General features: G+C 46.2%; 1 protein-coding gene across 2 annotated transcripts in view; it reads left to right on the top strand.

The window, feature by feature from the left end:
• The window catches only part of ACOT7 (acyl-CoA thioesterase 7), a 102,132-nt gene that overhangs the window by 730 nt on the left and 81,125 nt on the right, over positions 1-20,277 (top strand). The window contains exon 1 of one of the 2 annotated variants that reach the window (XM_038537794.1): positions 15,809-15,957. The exons of the other annotated variant lie outside the window; for it this stretch is intronic. Coding sequence (XP_038393722.1) covers positions 15,824-15,957 — 134 coding nt within the window. The 5' untranslated portion in view covers positions 15,809-15,823. Of the gene's footprint in view, positions 1-15,808; positions 15,958-20,277 lie in introns of those variants that run through there. 2 annotated transcript variants of the gene reach the window in all.

Genomic DNA, 20,277 nt, shown 5'->3' with positions numbered 1-20,277 from the left:
AAGCGTCTTACATAATGGGGGCGAAGGGTGGTTCTTCGCCCGTGTCTTCCTGCACGAGCCCTTCGGGTAGACCGAAGCCCCGGAGGAAGCCGGAGATCACGAGCTGGGTTATTTCCCACTGGAGCGCGGAGGGCAGCCTCAAGGTTACTCTGCACCCCTTTGGGAAAAACCAGAAGCAGACACGCTGGTATTTGGGCCTGAGCAGAATAAGGGCAAGAAGTCCGGGAAAGCCACGGCAGGACTGGGGCCTGTAGCAGGGCCTGGCCTGGCTCACCCCGAGGAGGGAGCCGCTTCTTGCTTTGGGGGCGGCAGGTTCCTCAGCTTTGCAGGCGGGTTCCTCAGCTTTGCAGGTTGGGCATCACACTGACCCTGGGTCCCAGGCAGGTTGGTTTCCTGTGGATGTTGACATCTCACCTGAGAAGGCATTGGCTGGGTATATATTAAGTGCGGGATCAATGGACTGCCTTGACCTCTCACTTCTACTCGGTCAGAAGCCTTTCCTGACCTCAAGGTCAGTTTTGAGTTTTCCAGGGAGAGAAGATTTTTAAGGGGAGCCTTACTGTGTTCCCTTTGTTACTGGTGGTGTGGTGGTTAAGGCCCCACCAACTCCCAAGCTCCAGGGCAAAAATAATAGAAGCGGTTAAGTTGGGAAAATGATAGGCCTGGAGTTGGGGCCTTGGATCCTTGTATTGGTCAGGTGACCTTGGCAGTCAGTGTTTGCAAAAGGCCTGTGTATCTGCTGTCTCATTGGGTTTGCCCAACTTCCCTGAGAGGCAGGATGGCAGGGATCTCACCTCTGTGAAGTGAGGAAGGAAATTGAGGCTCTGGAAGACCCAGTGTCTCTCTAAGTTCATCCAACCACAAGACCTGAGGGTAGCTCCTGCCAGGTGAGCTGTATCCAGACCTATATATTTTCCTCTGCACTCCCTTTCAAAAAAGAAGATACTGACTTCAGTCTACACATGGAAAGCCAAGCTTTTATTTACTTCATCAGTATGATGAATACCCAGTTTGTACATGTTATCTTTTGTTAAGCCACCTTCTAATAGTTAATGGTTCTTGGGTAGCTTTAGGCACTTCTGTGTGTGCACAAACAAATGTGTGTACCCATGGTGTGTACCACACTGCCTCTGGCATATTCACAACTGCATTTTGTCTCTGAGTGGCCTTGGAACAAGTGGGCAGGATGCCTGGCTGAGGTGAGCGTCATGTGCCCAGCATGACTGCCAAAGGGTGTCGGGGTGGGGCTGTGCTGAGGGCCAGGCTCACAAGGGCTTGGCCTGGAGAAACTACAGGACATTGGAGAGTGGACATAGCAGGGTGGGGAGCCCTTTAAGGACATTTAAGCTGATACCCTGTGTTGAAAGAGGAGCCTCCTGGCCAAAGACAGCCAAGCCCATGAATTTAACAAGTTTCACTGGATGCCTCCAAGGAGCAAAGTGCCATGGAGGGACACTGACCAACGTGGAAAATTTGGTCCCCACTTTTGGAAGGTTCACAGGGCAGCAGGGAAGGATGCCAGACTCTCCATCATCCTAGATAATTAAGATGCTCTCAGGTTTTTTTTTTTTTTTCATGCTCAGTTTTGAAGGAGGTGTTGGAGGGATGGGGCTTGAAAGGCTGGGGTAGGCAGTGGTTAGAAGCAGCTCCGCAGTCCAACAAGGAAAAAATGTCATCTGCTAAATAAACATTAGCATTACTTAAATGAATTCAGCCTCTGCCCCTTTGGAAGCTGCCTGGCCTTTCAGTGTCCCATTTTCTCATGGGTGGTTCTGGGTGTTAAAGAAAGTGTATCCAGTGCTTGGCAGTGCTTGGCTGGCACTGTGTAAGTAAATGGGAGCTCTTTTTGTCCAAAAAGTGGAACACAGGCTCAGGGGGCCTGGATTCAAATCCTAGCTCTCTGCCTCATGGCTTTAGGCACGTTCCTAAACCTTGCTGGGCCTCCGCTCTTTTATTTGTGAAGTGGAGATGATAATGCCTCCTTGAGGGTGGCTGTGGGGATTACAATCTTTGGCATGCTGCTGGACATGGTGCTTATGAAAATGGGCTCACAAAGAGGGCAATTTACCTATGAGAACCTGAACTTTGGATGGGCGGCCACTGTGGGATGTCATTTCCTCTACCTTTTGACCTAGCCCTAGGTTACAGGTCCAGGACAGCACTTAAAGTCTTAGAAGAGCTTTTTCTCTTTATTTATTTTGGTTTATTTTTAAGTAATGTTTATTTATTTATTTTTTAAATATTTATTTATTTATTTATTATAGACAGAGAGAGAGAGAGAGAGAGGCAGAGACACAGGAGGAGGGAGAAGCAGGGTCCATGCCGGGAGCCTGACGTGGGACTCTATCCTGGGACTCTAGGATCGTGCCCTGGGCCAAAGGCAGGCGCTAAACCACTGAGCCACTCAGGGATCCCCCCCTTTTCTTTTTTTAAAGATTTATTTATTTATTTATTTATTTATTTATTTATTTATTTATTTATGATAGAGAGAGAGGGAGAGGGAGAGGCAGAGACACAGGAGGAGGGAGAAGCAGGCTCCATGCTGGGAGCCCGAAGTAAGTAATGTTAATAAACATTTAGTTAGTAGATTACATTTTTCTTTGTTGGACTCAGAGTTCTAGAATGTCAGACCTGGAAGGACCCTTAGGGAGCCCCCAGTCCAGCTCTGTCATGTTACAGATGGTGAAAATGAGGCCCTCAGAGGTTAAGGACTTGGTCAAGGGCAGCCCTTGGGCCTTGACCAGGAACTGAAGGCTACTGGTGGATTATTCCCTGCTAGGTGTCCCTGTTGCTATAGTTTTTCCTCTGTTTACCAAAGCTGAAGTTTATATTTGGTTGTGAGACTTAACTATGGTATCAGTGTGGGCCCCTAAGAACAGCCCCCGAGTGTTTACTGAAATAAAGTTCAAGGATGTGTCTTGTAACAGGTTGTTGGAGAGTTAGGCTTCATGGAGCAGTGATAGAAATGGTCCATGTCTGTACAGTCCAATATGGTAACCACTAGTCACTGGCCACTGAGTGCTTGAAATGTGGCCAGACGTGGAGAAACTGGATTTTTTTTTTTTAAAGATTTATTTAGTCATGAAAGACACACAGAGAGAGAGAGAAAGAGAGAGAGGCACAGGCAGAGAGGGAGAAACAGGCTCCATGCAGGGAGCTCGGATGTGGGTCTCGATCCCGGGTCTCCAGGATCATGCCCTGGGCCGAAGGCCGTGCTAAACCGCTGAGCCACCGGGGCTGCCCTGAAGAAACTGGATTTTTAATTGCATTTATTTAAACTTATTTGAATGGGGGATCCATCCTGGGTGGCTCATTGGTTTAGAGCCTGCCTTTGGCCCAGGGCGTGATCCTGGAGTCTCCGGATCAAGTCCCTCATCGGGCTCCCTGCATGGAGCCTGCTTCTCCCTCTGCCTGTGTCTCTGCCTCTCTCTCTTTCTGTGTCTCTCATGAATAAATAAAATCTTAAAAAAAAAACTTATTTGAATGTAAACATTGATAGTCTCTTCTGACCTGTGGCTACATTGTGGGCCAGTATAGTATGTAGTGGGATTTAGAAATTGGGATTTGTGGCAGGCTTATGAGAGGAAGGATTTCCTAAAGGTTTCAGAAGCTCCCTGGGGACTGCAATTGGCTCTCAAACCACCTAGTTAATGGAGGTGGACCTTGGTATGGACTTTGCCCTTTGCTCGGTGTGGATAATCTAGGAATTCTTTATTTGTAGGTAAGTGTGTGAGGTCTGCTTGGGGTTTTTTGTTTGCATGCTCTTAGATGCAAATCTGCTCAGAAATGCCTTGAGTTAGGAACTGCTTTGTTCACTGTTGTGTGGGGAATGCCTGGAGTAGTGTCTGGCCCCTAGGAGACACAGCATCTGGTAGATGTGGCATTTAGTAGCCAAAATATTAGTGGAAAGGACCTGAATTCTAGTATGTTAATGGGTTAGATTTTTTTCCCCTTGGACTCTGTGTTTGGATTTACAGTGGAAATAATGAAAACACTGAATCTGATTTACAGAAACCAGTGCTAACTCCCTTCTTGCCAGGACAGAGAGGCTCTGGGAAAAGGCACAATCGTTGCAGCCCAAGGAGCCTATGGTTGGGTAGGCTGTGCTCACCCACTGCCCAGCCTCCCCCATAAGTGAGCCAGGTAGCTTGGCACCACAGCCCATCAGCTCCCCACATTCAGTCTGGCCAGAGGTTGCTTTCTCCTATTAATCTTAAAAATAAAATTGCCAGTTATTTTACCAGAAAAAAAAAAAAGATTTATTCAGGAATTGCAGGGCAAGGAAGCTTATAGCAAAACCATAGGCAAGCTTGGAGAACAAAGGAGAGGAATGCTGTTTTATATTGGAGAGGGGGGAACTTCTGAGGGTTGTGGGAACCATAAGTCTATTGGAGCAAACTGGGAGTTCAGAGTGTAGTGGCTTCTCTTTGGCTGAGTTGTGACAGTCCCCCACTGGCTGGGGCTGTTGCCAGGGGAAGAGGAAAGCTTGCTTCCTGCTCCCGGGGTGGTACAGTAGGATCTACCGCCAATGCACTTGCAAAGAGCTGCTTTTCCTGGCTGGCCTGCAGGGTGTGAGAGCTCCCCCTGCCGGCCCCTGACGCCACTCTAAAGGAGGTCTTCGATGTTCTTAGCCCTGTGCTGGGGGCTTATCCAGGTGGGACCCAGCCCCCGTGGACACACTGTGTGCCTCTAGGTCCACTGTGTCTCCCTGCCAGAGGTGTTCTCGGGAGGAGGACACATTATGTGGTCAATCCCCTCCTCCCCACGGACCACCTACATCTGAATAACTGAGACAGCTTGTTACAAATGCACATGTTCTGCATGCAAATTACACTTGAGTAGAAAATCAACAAAATGCAGATTTTAAAACATTTCTGAGATACTTGGGGGAACTCGGATATAGTCCTTTGAAACTTAAAAGATACTAAGGAATTTCTAGTTTTTTAAGGTGAGATCATTGTAGTTATGCTTTTTAAAAAATGACCTCATGAGATAATGATTACAGACAATAATATGCACTTTTTTTTTTTTTTTTTTTTTTAAGATTTTACTTATTTACTTAGAGAAAGAGAGCATAGAAGAGCAAAGGGAGATGGAGCGGCAGGGATTCCTGATGCAGGGCTCCATCCCAGGACTCCAGGCACGACCTGAACTGGAGGCAGAAGCTCAGTCAGCTGAACCACCCAGGTGCCCCAGTATGCACCTGTTTTAAGCCTACAGCTCACTGAGTTTTAGCAAATGTGTACACCTGCAGAATGACCATCACAACTGTGACATAGGATGTTTTCATTACCCAGCCCCGACCCCTGGTAAACAGGTCTGCTTTCCTATCACTCTGGTTTCTGCCTCTTCTAGAATTTCACGGGGATGGAATCATATACTTGGCACTGTCCTTGTGAGCACCACTTGCTGTATGTGCTGTGCTTCTTTCTTACCGCCCTGTTATATTACCTGTGCTTTGTTTCTCTTTTCACCAGTCAGGCAACATCTGAGAACTTTCTAGCTGTTGGTGGTTGTGAATACAGTCCACAAATGTGGATTTCAAAACTTTTAGGACATCATTGGGGAAACTTGAACACTCACTTGGTACTTGACGACACTAAGGAATTGGTGTTATATTTTAGGTGGAATAATTGTTTTGTGGTTCTGTTTTTTTTTTTTTTTTTTTAAGATTTTATTTATTTGAGAGAGAGCATGGACCCACATGCAGGGGGAGAGGGAGAAGCAGACTCCCTGCTGAGCGGGGAGCTCGACATGGGGCTCAATCCTGGGACCTTGAGATCATGGCCTAAGCCAAAGGCAGACCCTTAACTGACTGAGCCACCTAGGCGCCCTTGTGGTTCTGTTTTTAAATGGGGTCTTTCTCTTTTATTTATTTTTAAAATTTTTTTAATTTATTCATGAGAGACACACACAAAAGAGAGAGGCAGAGACACAGGCAGAGGGAGAAGCAGGCTCCATGCAGTGAGCCCGATGTGGGTGGGACTCGATCCCAGGTCTCCAGGATCACGCCCTGGGCTGAAGGCAGACTCCAAACCGCTGAGCCACCCCGGCGTCCCTGGTCTTTCTCTTTTAGAGGGAATGCTGAGATACTTATAAATGCCGTTCTGTGATGTCTGAGATTTGTTTAAACTCAGTGAGGGAGTGAGTGGGAGTAGAGAGGAAACATGTCACCTGAAACCAGAATTGACCAGTGGAGTTGTTTGGTGGGGACTCAGGGATTCATTTCCTTCTCCCTGCTCTTGTAAGTGATGTTTTCCACAATAGAGAATAAAACGACAGGGACGCTTGTGTGGCTCAGTCAGTTAAGTGTCTGACTCTTGGTTTCAGCTCAGGTTGTCATCTCAGGGTCCTGGAATTAAGCCCTGATTTGGGCTCCATGCTCAATGGGGAGTCTGCTGAAGGTTATCCCCCTTTGCCTCTGCTCCTTCATCGCTTGCACTCAATTGCTCTCTCTCTCAAATAAATCAATAAAATCTTAAAAAAAAAAAAAAAAAAAAAGAATGAAAAGGCAAACAGCCTCTTGAGTCCATATTCCAGACCTACTGCTTTTTCGTCTTGGGGGCCAGGGCCAGAAATCCGCATCTCCCTCAGTGCTCCACTGGAGCTTGAGAGCCCCTGTCCAAAGTAGGGATGGGAATTTCCCACTGTGTGCATGCATACTTTTCCTCAGCTACCCTGCTGTCCCAGGACCCCTGGGACAGGGCTGGCAGCCTCCCATGGGGACGACACCTCCCATGCAGAGAGCTTTCCAGTCCAGGTGGAGCTGCTCATCCCTGCTGGAGGCCTGGTCTGGCCTGATGGGAGTTAGAGGCTTATAGGTCGTGGAGATGGGAATCTTGGCCGTGTTGCCCACAGCTCCACCCACTTCCTCCTGTTAACTTTTTTTTTTTTTTTTTTTAAATTTATTTATGATAGTCACAGAGAGAGAGAGAGAGAGGCAGAGACACAGGCAGAGGGAGAAGCAGGCTCCATGCACCGGGAGCCCGACGTGGGATTCGATCCCGGGTCTCCAGGATCGCGCCCTGGGCCAAAGACAGGCGCCAAACCGCTGCGCCACCCAGGGATCCCCCTCCTGTTAACTTTAAAAATAAAAATTAGGGATCCCTGGGTGGCGCAGCAGTTTAGCGCCTGCCTTTGGCCCAGGGCGCCATCCTAGAGACCCGGGATCGAATCCCACGTCAGGCTCCCGGCATGGAGCCTGCTTCTCCCTCTGCCTATGTCTCTGCCTCTCTCTCTCTCTCTCTCTCTCTGTGTGACTATCATAAATAAATAAAAAATTAAAAAAAATAAAATAAAAATTATTTTATCAGCAAAACTGGGTTTATTCAGGAAAAGCAGAGAATTGCAATTCAGGACATGCAAGCTGTGGAAAGACCATAAGCAAGGCCAACAAACAGAGGAGAGGAACATTATTTTATGGAGAAGGAGATCAGGAGGGGTGGTTCTGAATGAGAGGTTGGTGATGACAGTTTCTCATTGGCTGAGTTGCAGGGGTAGTTGATTTCTTATAAAAATTCAATGTACATCTTTTTCCATTGGGGCCCTTAATTAATGATTCTTTCCTATCAATGATTCTTCTCTGGAAGTCTGTAATTGGCAGTGCTTCCTGGAATTGATATCGAATGCCATGGATCCCCCTTCTAGCCTGACTCCACTTAGTTTTGCCTTATTAATTTTCATGCCATTTTTGTTTTGGGTTTTTTTTTTTAGGGGAGAGAGGGGCAGAGGGAGAGGGAGAGAGAATCCCAAGCAGGCTTCACGCCCAGTGCAGAACCTGACACGGGGCTTCATCTCACAATCCTGAGATCATGACCTGAGCTGAAATTGAGAGATGATCACTTAACCGACTGAGCCACCCAGGCACCCCATGTTTTTTTAAGATTTATATATTTATTTGTTTGAGAGAGAGAGAAAGTACATGAGCAGGGGAGGAGTAGAGGGAGAGAATCCTCAAGCAGACTCCTTGCCGATCCCAGGACCCTGTGATCATGATCTGAGCTGAAATCAAGTTGAATACTTAACTGGCTGAGCCACGCACTTGCCCCTGCTTTGTTTTTGATCAAGCTCTTTCTCTGAAAGCATTGCCGATCAAGAGTCAAGGTTTTGTTATTCAGTGGCTTTGTCCCTCAGTGCCAGGAAGGATCTCCTGGTTGGCATGTCCTATCTTGGAGGGGAAGTGCGTGGCAGTTGGAAACCATGTAAGACCACATTTAAGGAACAAGGAAAGTTAGGAGGAAGGACTCCCAGGCACTTCCATCCATGCTACATATTTATCAAGACCATGAGCATTGGAGATCATCTCCTTACTGAGTATCATTTTTACAGAAGTTTGACAGGCAATGAAACACGAAACTTAAAGTATTTGTACAGCAGAAGAAGTAACAACAATTCCAAGTTGTATGGGTTGGTTCTGTACTAGGACTGGAGGTCTGAAAGTAGCCAACTGAAAATATGTATTGGTACTTACTCTGACTTAGAGGAAGAAATTCTCCCTACAGAGGCAAAGCCGGAGTCCTGTATGCCTCCTGGAAGTCACTGCTGAGAGTGGCCACAAGAGCAGGATAGCGAGGGCAGCCCGGGTGGCTCAGCGGTTTAGCATGGCCTTCAGCCCAGGGTGTGATCCTGGAGTCCCAGGATCGAGTCCCACGTCAGGCTCCCTGCATAGAGCCTGCTTCTCCATCTGCCTGTGTCTCTGCCTCTCTCTCTCTCTCTCTCATGAATAAATACATAAAATCTTAAAAAAAAAAAAAAAAGAGCAGGATAGCGAGTACCACGGAAAGAATTATCTGAGGACATTTGGGATGGTACAGAGCAGGTCTAAGCATGAAGTAATAGCTAATGAACTTTTTGGCAAAATAGTAAAACTTCAAAGATGTATTAAAGCAGCATTGTTATCTCAAAATAACTGCTTGGAAAACAAATATTATTCATTAAGACAGCCTATAAGGTTGCAAATTCAGAGACTATGAGTTTGGGTAAGAACCCAGAGTCAAATAATACTTGAGGCGAAAGACTCCTGTGACTCCTGAATCTTCTAATCCTTCAGAAAAAGCAACTGAAAACTAACTTGTCATGGGATCATGATGAGGCTGTTTCTGAAAAAGGCCATAATCCAAAAAAAAAAAAAAGTTTCCCTTTTTTGTAGAGGCTTGGGGAAATGTGAACGAGGGCATTATCTTTCCATGAAAGTAAGAGTAGAACCAAACAGCGAGGAGAAGGCACACAGACCTGGTCCAGACATCCGAGGAAAGCTGTCTCGTCAGATGCCATCTGCTTCACGCCTGGGAAGCCTCTGCTTTCAGGTCACCAGCTGGTGTGCTGGTCAGTCAGGGTTTGTTCCTTCCTCTGGATGTGTTGTGTGAATCCAAGAGTCTGTTCCTTGGAGTTTGGTGGCACAGGGGCTGGGTACCAGTGCCTGAGAAGGGCATTTCCAGCAATGTTGGAGAGTCTTTGTGGAGGTGACTCTTCCAACAGATGAGATCTCCAGGTTGCAATGTGATGCTTAAGGTTTTTTATCTTGGGAATGGTTGGTAAAATGGTGGTTCTACAAAATATGGCTATTTTTAATTTTTATTTTTTTAAGATGATTTTTTAAAAAGGATTTTATTTATTTATTCATGAGAGACATAGAGAGAGGCAGAGACGCAGGCAGAGGGAGAAGCAGGCTCCATGCAGGGAGCCCGATGTGGGACTCCTTCCTGGGACTCTAGGATCATGTCCTGAGCCCAAGGCAGACGCTTAACCGCTGAGCCACCCAGCAGTGGCTTGATCAATAAGAAGTTTGAGAGGAGCTACTCAGGTGGGGATAATCTTTTTGAACAGAATTTTAACCCCAGAAGAAGTAGTGTGTTGCCCATAAGGGAAAGGGTCAGGCCAGTGAAAAAATGTATGAATTGTGACTAACACGTATTTATGAGACAGGCAAAGCTGTTTAACATCCATTTGTGTGAGCAGGTTTCCCCAGATTGCACTTTGGTGGGTAAGTAAAGTAGGCATTTTTTGCAGGCTTGTTAATATTTCTCCACCAAAAAACAAAATTCTTCACCAATATTAGTTCATGAGCACTATCATTTTGTCAGTGGACCAGTGGTTTAGTGGATGTACAGAGATGAGTGGTGGGAGTTTTAGAATTTCCAGGAGGGCCAGATTGTTATTAGGTCCAAAACCAGAGTTCTCTCTTTTTATTGATCCCACAATGTTTAGATTTCCAATATTGTTTTTCCTTCTCTGGGGCCAATTGTGGGATATCTCATCGATTTTTCCAAATTATCATCTGGAACAACATCCCTTTGGATCACGACAGAGACTTGGCTGTTGGTTTTCTTGATGGCATCATTTTCGGGAGAAATGTCAGCGAGGTGATTTCTTTTGGTCTCCAGGGAGTTGCATCTGGAATCCTGAGGAGCCTTAATCATAGCCACAGCAGCCAGCAAAAGTGTGGCATCTGATAAATTTTGTAGATGGGACCATTTTTAATTCTATTCCCATTCAAGGTAAGGAAACCTCACTGTTAACCAACATTCCAAAGTCATGAGCCATGGTGTGCTGAGCATTGGTATAAATGTGGTTTTACCCTTGACCAACACACAAGGATGGTTAAAGGGGATCCTGTGATTCTTTCTTCAGTGGCCTTAACTAACAGGGTAATTGGTGGCAGGAATGGCTGTGAAGCAGAGGGGATTTTCCTCTGCCACAGGGTCTGGACGATGGTCCCTGTTTTTGTGGGTGAGTGCTCTAAGGCATTCCTTTCCTTCTCATTTATGGAGAGGAAAAAGAGAAGTTAATTATTAGGATATCTGAGGGCAGGGGTCTTATTAGGCTCTTCTAAAGGCCCCAAAGCTGTGTTTTCCTGATCTTTCATTTTTTTAACTTTTACTTTCATATTTATAGTAGGCCCCGTGCTCAATGTAGGGCTTTGAGCATGTTCTCAAGATCAAGAGTCGCATGTTCTACTGAGACTCCGCCAGCCAGGAGCCCTTGATCTTTCATTTTTTAGTAAAACATGTATAGATTGAGCCGTAAGAGAGGTTTGGCATCCAATTTTGACTAACCAGCCAATTCAAGAAAACTTTGTAATTGGAGCTTAGTTTGAGGTTTTGGGAAGTTCAGGAAGCCTACCTGGATTCTAACGTAGTTCTTGTTCTGAGATCAGGTTTCCTAGTATCAAACCTGATTTTAGCAAACTGCAGTTTTTCTTTGGGGTTTTATGTCCCTTTAAGGCCAAAAGTGTTAACAGGTGGATGCTGTCTTCTTGTGAAGAGGTTTGAGAAGGGCAGTGAAGAAGCAGATCATCTATGTATTATAATAAGTAGAGCCTACAGAAAATTGTATATCATCCAAATTATGTTTTAAGGTTTATGAGAAGCAAGGACCATCTGTGAAACTGTGGGGCATTACTGTTCAAATGTATTTACGTTCTTCCCAAGTGAAAGCAAAAGGATCTTGGCTCTCCTTATTAACTGGAATACTGAAGATGCACTGCATAGATCAAGTGCAGTAAAAAACTTGCTTTTTCTGGGAACAAATGTCAGCAACATTCAGGGGTTAGGAGCAACAGGATGCTGAGAGATAACCATGTTGTTTTTTGCTTGGAGGTCCTGGATAATCCTCCTGTAGAGAACAAGATGGCTTGCTCTTGTCAAGCAGTGGCTTGTGTCGGGGGCCTCTGTAGTTTCTCAGAGCTCCAACGTTGGGAATTAGGCTGGCTGGAGGGGATGCAGGGGCCCATAGTGCTCAAGATGGTAGCAGTCTTGGGGCGCCCGGGTGGCTGTCAGTTAAGTGTCTGCCTTTGGCTCGGGTCGTGATCTCAGGGTCCTGTGTTCAAGCCCCATATTGGGCTCCCTGCTCAGCGGGGTATCTCCTTCTTCCTCTGTCTCTGCCTCTCTCCCTGGTCATTCTCTCTCTCTCTCAAATAAATAAAGCTCTTTAAAAAAAGATGGTGGCGGGCAACCCGAGTGGTTCAGCGGTTTAGCACTGCCTTCAGCCCAGGGTGTGATCCTGGAGCCCGGGGATCAAGTCCCATGTCGGGCTCCCTGCATGGAGCCTGCTTCTCCCTCTGCCTGTGTCTCTGCCTCTCTCTCTGTGTCTCTCATGAATAAATAAATACAAAAAAAAAAAAAAAAAAAGATGGTGGCAGTCTTGGGGCACCTGGGTGGCTCAGTCAGTTAGGTGTCTAGACCTTTTTTTTTTGGTGTCTTGACTCTTGATCTCAGCTCAACTTGACGTCAGGGTTGTGAGGTTAAGCCTTGTGTTGGGTTCCATGCTGGGCTCGGAGCCTACTTAAAAATGGTAGCAGCCTTATTCCAATGTCCTGGCTTTTTGCCATAATAGCAGAAACTAGGAGGTTTTGGTTTTATTTAGGACCTTCATCTGCTGGAGTTGAAAACGGAGAGTTTCGTGGATACAAGTGAGCTGGTTTGCCAGATTAGCTAAATTTAGAGTGGACATAGTTTCCATTTCATCCTATTACTTTTCTTTTTTTTTTTTTTTTTTAGATTTTATTTATTTATTCACGAAAGATACAGAGAGGCAGAGACCTAGGCAGAGGGAGAAGCAGGCTCCCTGTGGGGAGTCTGATGCGGGACTCTATCCCAGGACCTGAGATCACACCCTGAGCCAAAGGCAGATGGTCAACCACTGAACCACCCAGGTGTCCCTCATCCTACTCCTTTTAACTCAAAGAAAAATCCCAGTTCCGCCTGTTCATAAACTTAGTCATATGCTCCCCAGGTGGATTCAACATTTAAAGGATGACCAGAATTTTCTTTAAAGGCAATTTGGAGTTGATTATAATGGTCATGAACAGGTTTCACCAGTCTTGTGTGCAAGCCTGACTTCTGTTCCCATCAGCAGGCTGCTATAATTGCCCCATGGAGATTTCCAGCAAGTGTTCTAGCATCTTGCTGCAAGTTGGGGGTCTCTTTCTTTCAGGATATTCCCATTCGGCTAGTTGCCTCTCATGTTTGGCTTGGTACTCACCTGTGAGCCTGTGGACTAGTTGATATAAATCTGAGAAAGCAAGTTGGTAAGGTTTGAATGACTATTAGATTCTGCAGCTTATGCCCGGGTGGCTCAGCAGTTTAGCGCCGCCTTCAGTCCAGTGCGTGATCCTGGAGACCCTGGATCGAGTCCCACATTGGGCTCCCTGCACGGAGCCTACTTCTCCCTTTGCCTATGTCTCTGCCTCTGTCTGTGTCTCTCATGAGTAAATAAATAAAAATCTTAAAAAAAAAAAAAAAGATTCTGTAGCTTACCTTTGCAGGTCCTCAAGTCACTTTAGGAAACTCAAATTGTGGGTCAGAATTCAGCCTTAGTCTGAGAAGGTAAGAAATATGGGCTTTATTTGGATCCTAAGACTTACCTTTAAAGGGGCACTTTTTTTTTTTAAGATTTTATTTTTTTATTCATGAGAGACACAGAGAAGTAGAGACATAGACAGAGGGAGAAGCAGGCTCCTCGCAGGGAGCCCGATGTGGGATTCAATCCCTGGACCAAGATCAGGCCCTGAGCCAAAGACAGACGCTCAACTGCTGAGCCACCCAGGTGTCTCAAAGGGGCACATTTTAATAGGTTCAAGAGAGACTCAGAGGAAGAGGAAGGTAGGAGGTGGTGGGACCCTGGATGTGGTTGGGGCATGTCCTGAGACAGAGAAGATGGGAAAGGGAAGAGGAGACCTCAGGAGCCTCTGTGTCCATTTTTTTTTTTTTAAGATTTTATTTATTAATTTAAGTAAACCCTACTCCCATTGTGGGGTTTGAACTCATGACCCTGAGATCAAGAATCACGTCCAGAAAGTGTATTTTGCAGAAGCATTTCTAGATTCCTGATAATGTTCTAGACCTTCAAAGTACTGATACCAGTAGGTGTCCTGGTTTTAGAGCCATGGCTGTCCAGTTTAGTTTGAGAAAGTAAGTTTGGGGAGATTAAAAGTTCCCATAATGGCCATAGAAGTTCTAAATTACATTCGGTTAAGTTGGTCCATTTAGTTAGAAGTGTGCATGGCAGGGGGGTGCCTGGGTGGCTCAGTCGGAGGACCATCTGCCTTCGGCTCATGATCCTGGGGTCCTGGGATCAAGCCTCGTGTTGAGCTCCCTGCTCAGTGGGGAGCCCACTTCTCCCTCTCCCTCTGTTGTTCCCTCTGCTTGTGTGTGTGCTCTCTCTCTCTGTGTCAAGTAAATAAATAAAATCTTTAAAAAAAGTGCTCATAAAAAAAATGCTCATGAGGAGGGATTATAGTTTTTAAACATAAAACCAACTGTGGTCCCAGAAGTGGGGGACAGCACCCCCAGTTTTGATGATGGGGACCCCATCTCCTTGAGGTTTGTCTCTAGAGCACACAGAAAAATTCCTACACAACACAGTTTGAACAGGAACAGAGGGATCCCTGGGTGGCGCAGCGGTTTGGCGTCTGCCTTTGGCCCAGGGCGTGATCCTGGAGACCTAGGATCGAATCCCACGTCGGGCTCCCGGTGCATGGAGCCTGCTTCTCCCTCCGCCTGTGTCTCTGCCTCTCTCTCTCTCTCTCTCTCTCTCTGTGTGACTATCATGAATAAAAAAAAAAAGATTAAAAAAAAAAACAACTAAAAAGTCAAAATAATTTATAAAAAAAAAGAACAGGGATCCCTGGGTGGCGCAGCGGTTTGGCGCCTGTCTTTGGCCCAGGGCACGATCCTGGAGACCCGGGATCGAATCCCACATCGGGCTCCCGGTGCATGGAGCCTGCTTCTCCCTCTGCCTGTGTGTGTCTCTGCCTCTCTCTCTCTCACTGTGTGCCTATCATAAATAAATTTTAAAAAATTATTAAAAAAAAAAAAAAAAAAAAGAACAGGAACAGAAATCAGACCAGAGGGCAGATAAGTGAGTACTCACTGAAAGGTCAGAGCCCAAAAATAGATCCTGAATGAAGTCAGGCAAGCTCAAACACAAAGACAGCAGTACTTGAAATGTGGGAGAAAACTTGCCTTCACAATCCAGGGTCAGCAAGGAAGCGGCAAGCCCTCCTGGCTGGCTTTGGGGGCACTGCCACCTGTGTGTCTACTGGCCTCAGGGTTGCTAGGGTTGCCCCTGCATCCCACTTCTGATCCCCAAAGAATGGCAACCTTAAAAATACAAAAGTCAGTTATTTTACCAACAAACATGGGTTTATTTGGAAAGAGCAGAGAGTTGCAATTTGGGACAATCGAGCTGTGGTAAAACTGTGGGCAAGTCCAACAGACAGAAGGGGGAGGGTTATCAGGGAGCAGAGGGGGGAGCCTGAGAGGAAGGAATGGATGTCCACCAGAAAGGAGCAAGGGCTCCAGGTGATGGTGGCCTTTCCCTGGCTCAGTTGCAGGGGTGGCTGCGTTCTTGTGGAAGAGGCAGCATGCACCAGATTTCAGCTGAGGATTCTTTCCTGGAAGCTTCTTTTGTCAGCATCTGTGATTGCTGTGGAGTGGCACAGCTTCCCCTCTAACCTACTGACTCCATCCAGTGGGTTTTCCTTTTATGAGTGGTCATGCTGCTACTCCACAGACAGGCTGTGGCCCTGTTGTCGCCCTCTCTCATTTGCTCAGGAGAGAGCCAAGCTCGATGATCTCAGGGCCCGAGTCATGAATTCCATGCATCACTGGGGTTGTAGAGAAGCATCCTGTGAGACGCTTCCGGAAGCAGAAGTGCCAGTTTGACCGTGGACAGAGGAAGGGCGGTCCTAGGAGGAGGCCACCGGGAGAGGGAGACCTGCATTCCTGTAGGGAGGACTCTGGGCTGGTCAGGCCTGCTGGCGAAACGGGAGTGGAGGCTGCTAGCAAGCCCTGTGCTGGCAGCTGGGTAAACTTGTTGTGAAATGAAGCTGCTTGTCTATGCTCTCCGCCTCCGTGCGCTCGCCAGGCAGGCAGCGACCTGGGAGCATCTGGGGCCTGGGAGCTCCCAGCGTCCTGGGGAGAGATGCTGCGCTTCCACGAAGGCTTTTGTAACCAGGTCTGATCTGCTGTTTCGAGCCTGTGTCACTCCAGGGTAGGGTGACAGGGACATTTCTGTGCCCACTGCAGTGGCATCTTCCACTCTTGGTGTCCAGCTCGTAGGGCAGACTGAGCCTTGGGTCACATGACTCAGGATTTATTGTTAATCAATTGAGTGCTGGGTGTTCAGTGAACTGCTTGATGGAGCATACCCACTCACATGTTCATCTGGAGTGGAGGATCTAGCATGCTTTTCTGCCAGGGACCAGTTGAAACCTGCCAGGCTTTGTTGGAGGACATGGGCTTTCAGGTTTGGTGGGCTCCGGGCTCTGGGCAGCTGGCACCTTGGAGGGGTTGAGGCAGGTGTGGAGATTGAAGCACTGTGCCTGCCAACAGCTGTTCCGGCTCATCACTCTCTGGGCACGCGCTGCTAAGCAGTCTGGGGATGTGTGCATTCTGCTTGTCCCCGCAGGGAAGGGGTCAAGCTGAAATTTTGCACCAACAGGTTTGTACAGGGCGGGGGGAGCTGTCCTTGCGTGGTGGGCTTATCTTCAGCAGCATCACCTTGTGCTGCTTTCCGGGGCCTTCCTGTGTTTATTTCAAACTTTTACAGAAACTTTGTTCAGTGGATGTATTACCCCCCTACTTTGTACCAGCTCTCCTGACACGTAACCCGTGTTCTCTATGACTCACTCACTGAAGTGTACAACCTCACCAGCAAAAATAGGTTTATTTGGGAATAGCAGAGAATGACAACCCGCGTCAAGCATGCTACTGTGAAACCACTGGCAAGTCTGGAGAACAAAGAGGTTGCTTTTATAGAGGGAAGGGGGAGCTGGGAGGGCTGTTGTAAACTAAAAGTCCATTGGAGCAGACTGGGAGGTGGAAGTGTGGTGGCTTCTCATTGGCTGCATTGTGACAGTCTCTCACTGGCTGAGTTGATGCCTGAACCTGAGCGCCTCTCTTCCTCCGCAGGGGTACTGGGGTGGTCGGGCAGGAGTGATGTGGTGGGGACCTGTGGAGACCTCTCTTCCAGATGTGGTTGCAGCTGACCAGTTGGGTGTGAGAGCGCCCCCTGCTGGCCTGTCGATTCTGTTCTAAATGAGGCTTTATTTTTTATAAATTTAATAATTTTTTATTAATTTATTAAATCCCCTCCACTCACTAATCTCTATTCTTTCTCTATCGGTTTGTCTTTTGACATTCCAAATAAGTAAAATTGTGCCATCTGGTGTTTTGTGTGTGGCTTCTCTCACTGAGCATCCTGTTTTCAAGGATAATCTGGGTTGTAGCAGGTGCCGTGCTTCCTTCATCATCCACTGTAGGGGTACATACCGTATTTCACGTATCCATTCATCAGGTGATGGACATTGCTGCATTTCCACCTTTTGGCTGCTATCTATAATGTTGCTATGCGCACTCCTGTCCAAGTCTTTGTGTGGGCGTATGTTTTTATTTCTCTGGAGTATATAGCCACTGTGGCTTAATAAATATATATTTGATCTTTTTCCCTGGGTCCTGGCACAGAGTTCCTAAAACACTTGAAACTTCCTGTATGAGAGTGTCTTTGGTGTGCTGTTGAGATGAGTGGTGGCTGGGAGCCCATGAGATAGCTTGAGGATGAGGGCCAGTAGCCAGGATGGCCCAGGCATAGCTAGAGGGTCAGAACCTTCAGTTCTACCTCCTACCTGGATGTGGGAGGAGGGAGGGCTGGAAGTTGAGTTAATCACCAGTACCTCCATAATGGGACCTCCATAAAAATCCCCAGCAGTGGAATTTGGAGATTTTCCAGGTTGCTGAACACATGGAGGTGTTGGAAAGGGCGGTGTGCCGGACTCCCACTCCGTGTCATGTCCTATGAGTCTCTTCCATTTGGCTATGCCTGAGCTGTATATGCTTTATAACAAACTGGTAAATAGGAATAAAGTGTTTGCTTGAGTCCTGTGAGCTGCTCCAGCACATTATCCAATTGGAGGAGGTTTTTGTAGGAACTCCATATATAGAGCCAGTTTTTCTGAAGTGCAGGTGGCCTGGGACTTGGACTGGCATCAAGGTGAGGACAATTGAGCCCTTGAACATAGGATCTGCACTAACCCTGGGCGGTTAGCGTCAGGACTGCATTGAGTTGTAGGACACGCAGCCAGAAAAAAAACCCCGCACACCAGATGTCAGAGGTGGTATGAGTAAAACTAGTTGATCTGGGAGTGGAATTGCTGGGTCCTATGGTTACTCTAGAGGTAAGCTTTGGAGGAGCTGCCAGGTGTTATCCAGCCTGGCCATTGTTTTGTTGCCCTCCCCCAGCAGTGCCAGAGGGTTCCACATCAGTGCTAGGTATCTGCCTCTTGGGTTGCAGCTGTCCTGGCCTAGTGGGTGTGAAGTGGCATCTCACTGTGGCTTTGATTCCTTTTTTTTTTAGATTTTATTTATTTATTCATGAGAGACACCGAGAGAGAGGGGGGGGGGGCAGAGACACAGGTAGAGGGAGAAGCATACTTCATGCAGGGAACCCGACATGGGACTCGATCCTGGGTCTCGGGATCACACCCCGGACCAAAGATGGCACTAAACTGCTGGGCCACCGGGGCTGCCCTGATTCCCTTTTTTTTTTTTTTTTTTAAGATTTTATTTATTTATTTGTGAGAGACACAGAGATAGGCAGAGACAGAGACAGAGGCAGAGAGGGAAGCAGGCTCCCTGTGGGAAGCCCGATGTGGGACTCTATCCCAGGACTTTGGGAACATGGCCTGAGCTAAAGGCAGATGCTCAACCACTGAGCAAGGCAGGTATCCCAAATAGGATTGGTTTCTTAATTTCTCTTTCTGCTAGTTCATTATTAGAGTATAAAAATACAACAGAAAAAAAAAATAAAAAAATAAAAATAAAAATACAACAGATTTCTGTATGTTAATTTTGTATTCTGAAACTTTACTGATATCACTTATTAGTAGTAATAGTTTTTTGGTGGATTCTTTTATTTATTATTTAAAAAAAAGATTTTATTTATTTATTCATAAGAGACACACAGAGAAAGGCAGAGACATAGGCAGAGGGAGAAGCAAGTTCCCTGCAAGGAGCCCGATGTGGGACTCATCGGACCCTGGGATCACCACCTGAGCCAAAGGCAGATGCTCAATCACTGAGCCACCCAGGTACCCCTTTTTGGTGGATTCTTTAGGGATTTCTCTATATAGTATCATGCCATCTGCAAATAGGGACAGTTTTATTATTCCTTACTGATCTTAATGCCTTTTATTTCTTTTTCTTATCCGATTGCTGTGGCTAGGAGTTCTAGTACTGTGTTGAATAGAAGTGGTGAGAGTTGCCTTGTTTTTGGTCTAAGAGGGATAGCTTTCAGCTTTTCATGGTTGAGTATGATGTTAGCTGTGGGCTTGTCATATATGACCTTTATTATGTTGAGGTATGTTCCCTGTATACCCACTTTTTTGACAGTTTTTATTATAAATAGATATTAAATTGTGTCACATGCTTTTTCTGCATCTGTTGAGATGACCATTCAGTTTTTATCCTTCATTGTGTTTTTTTTTTTAATTTTTTAAAATTTATTTATGATAGTCACAGAGAGAGAGAGAGAGAGAGAGAGAGAGGCAGAGACATAGGCAGAGGGAGAAGCAGGCTCCATGCACCGGGAGCCCGACGTGGGATTCGATCCCGGGTCTCCAGGATCGTGCCCTGGGCCAAAGGCAGGTGCCAAACTGCTGCGCCACCCAGGGATCCCTCCTTCATTGTGTTAATATGGTGTATCATATTGATTGATTTGTGGGTATTGAATCATTTTGCATCCCTGGATTAAATCCCACTTGATCGTGCTTATTGACCCTTTTAATATATTTTTAAATTTGGTTTGGTAATATTGTGTTGAGGATTTTGCATCTCTGGAAAACATATTACTGATACTCTTAGTCCAGCCTACCCAACAATATTTTTTTTTACTTGATTTTGCTTTAATTGCTTTCATGTACCTACTAAATTTTTACATATATTTTTATGTAACTGATAGAATATAGAATAGAATACACTTAAAGAGTGGAGTTAATTTTGTAAGAAATTCCAAACTATCTTCCACAGTGGCTGCACCGTTTTTGCATTCCCATCAGTGAGTGAGTTCCTGGGCTCCACAGCCTCCATACATTTGGTATTTTGTCTGTGTTCTGTATTTCGGCTATTCTAATATGTGTGTAGTGGCTTTAATTTGCAATTCTCTACTGATTTATGAAGCTGAGCATCTTCTCATGTGCTTATTTGGCATCTGTATGTCTTATTTCATGAAGTGTCTGTTTGGATCTTTTGCCCATTTTCAAATTGAGTTGTTATTGTAGAA

The sequence above is a fragment of the Canis lupus genome, chromosome 5 (genome assembly GCF_011100685.1).
Source record: "Canis lupus familiaris isolate Mischka breed German Shepherd chromosome 5, alternate assembly UU_Cfam_GSD_1.0, whole genome shotgun sequence".
NCBI lineage: Eukaryota > Metazoa > Chordata > Mammalia > Carnivora > Canidae > Canis > Canis lupus.
Note: the sequence above shows the minus strand (reverse complement) of the source record. Positions and strands in the feature narration are given on the sequence as shown.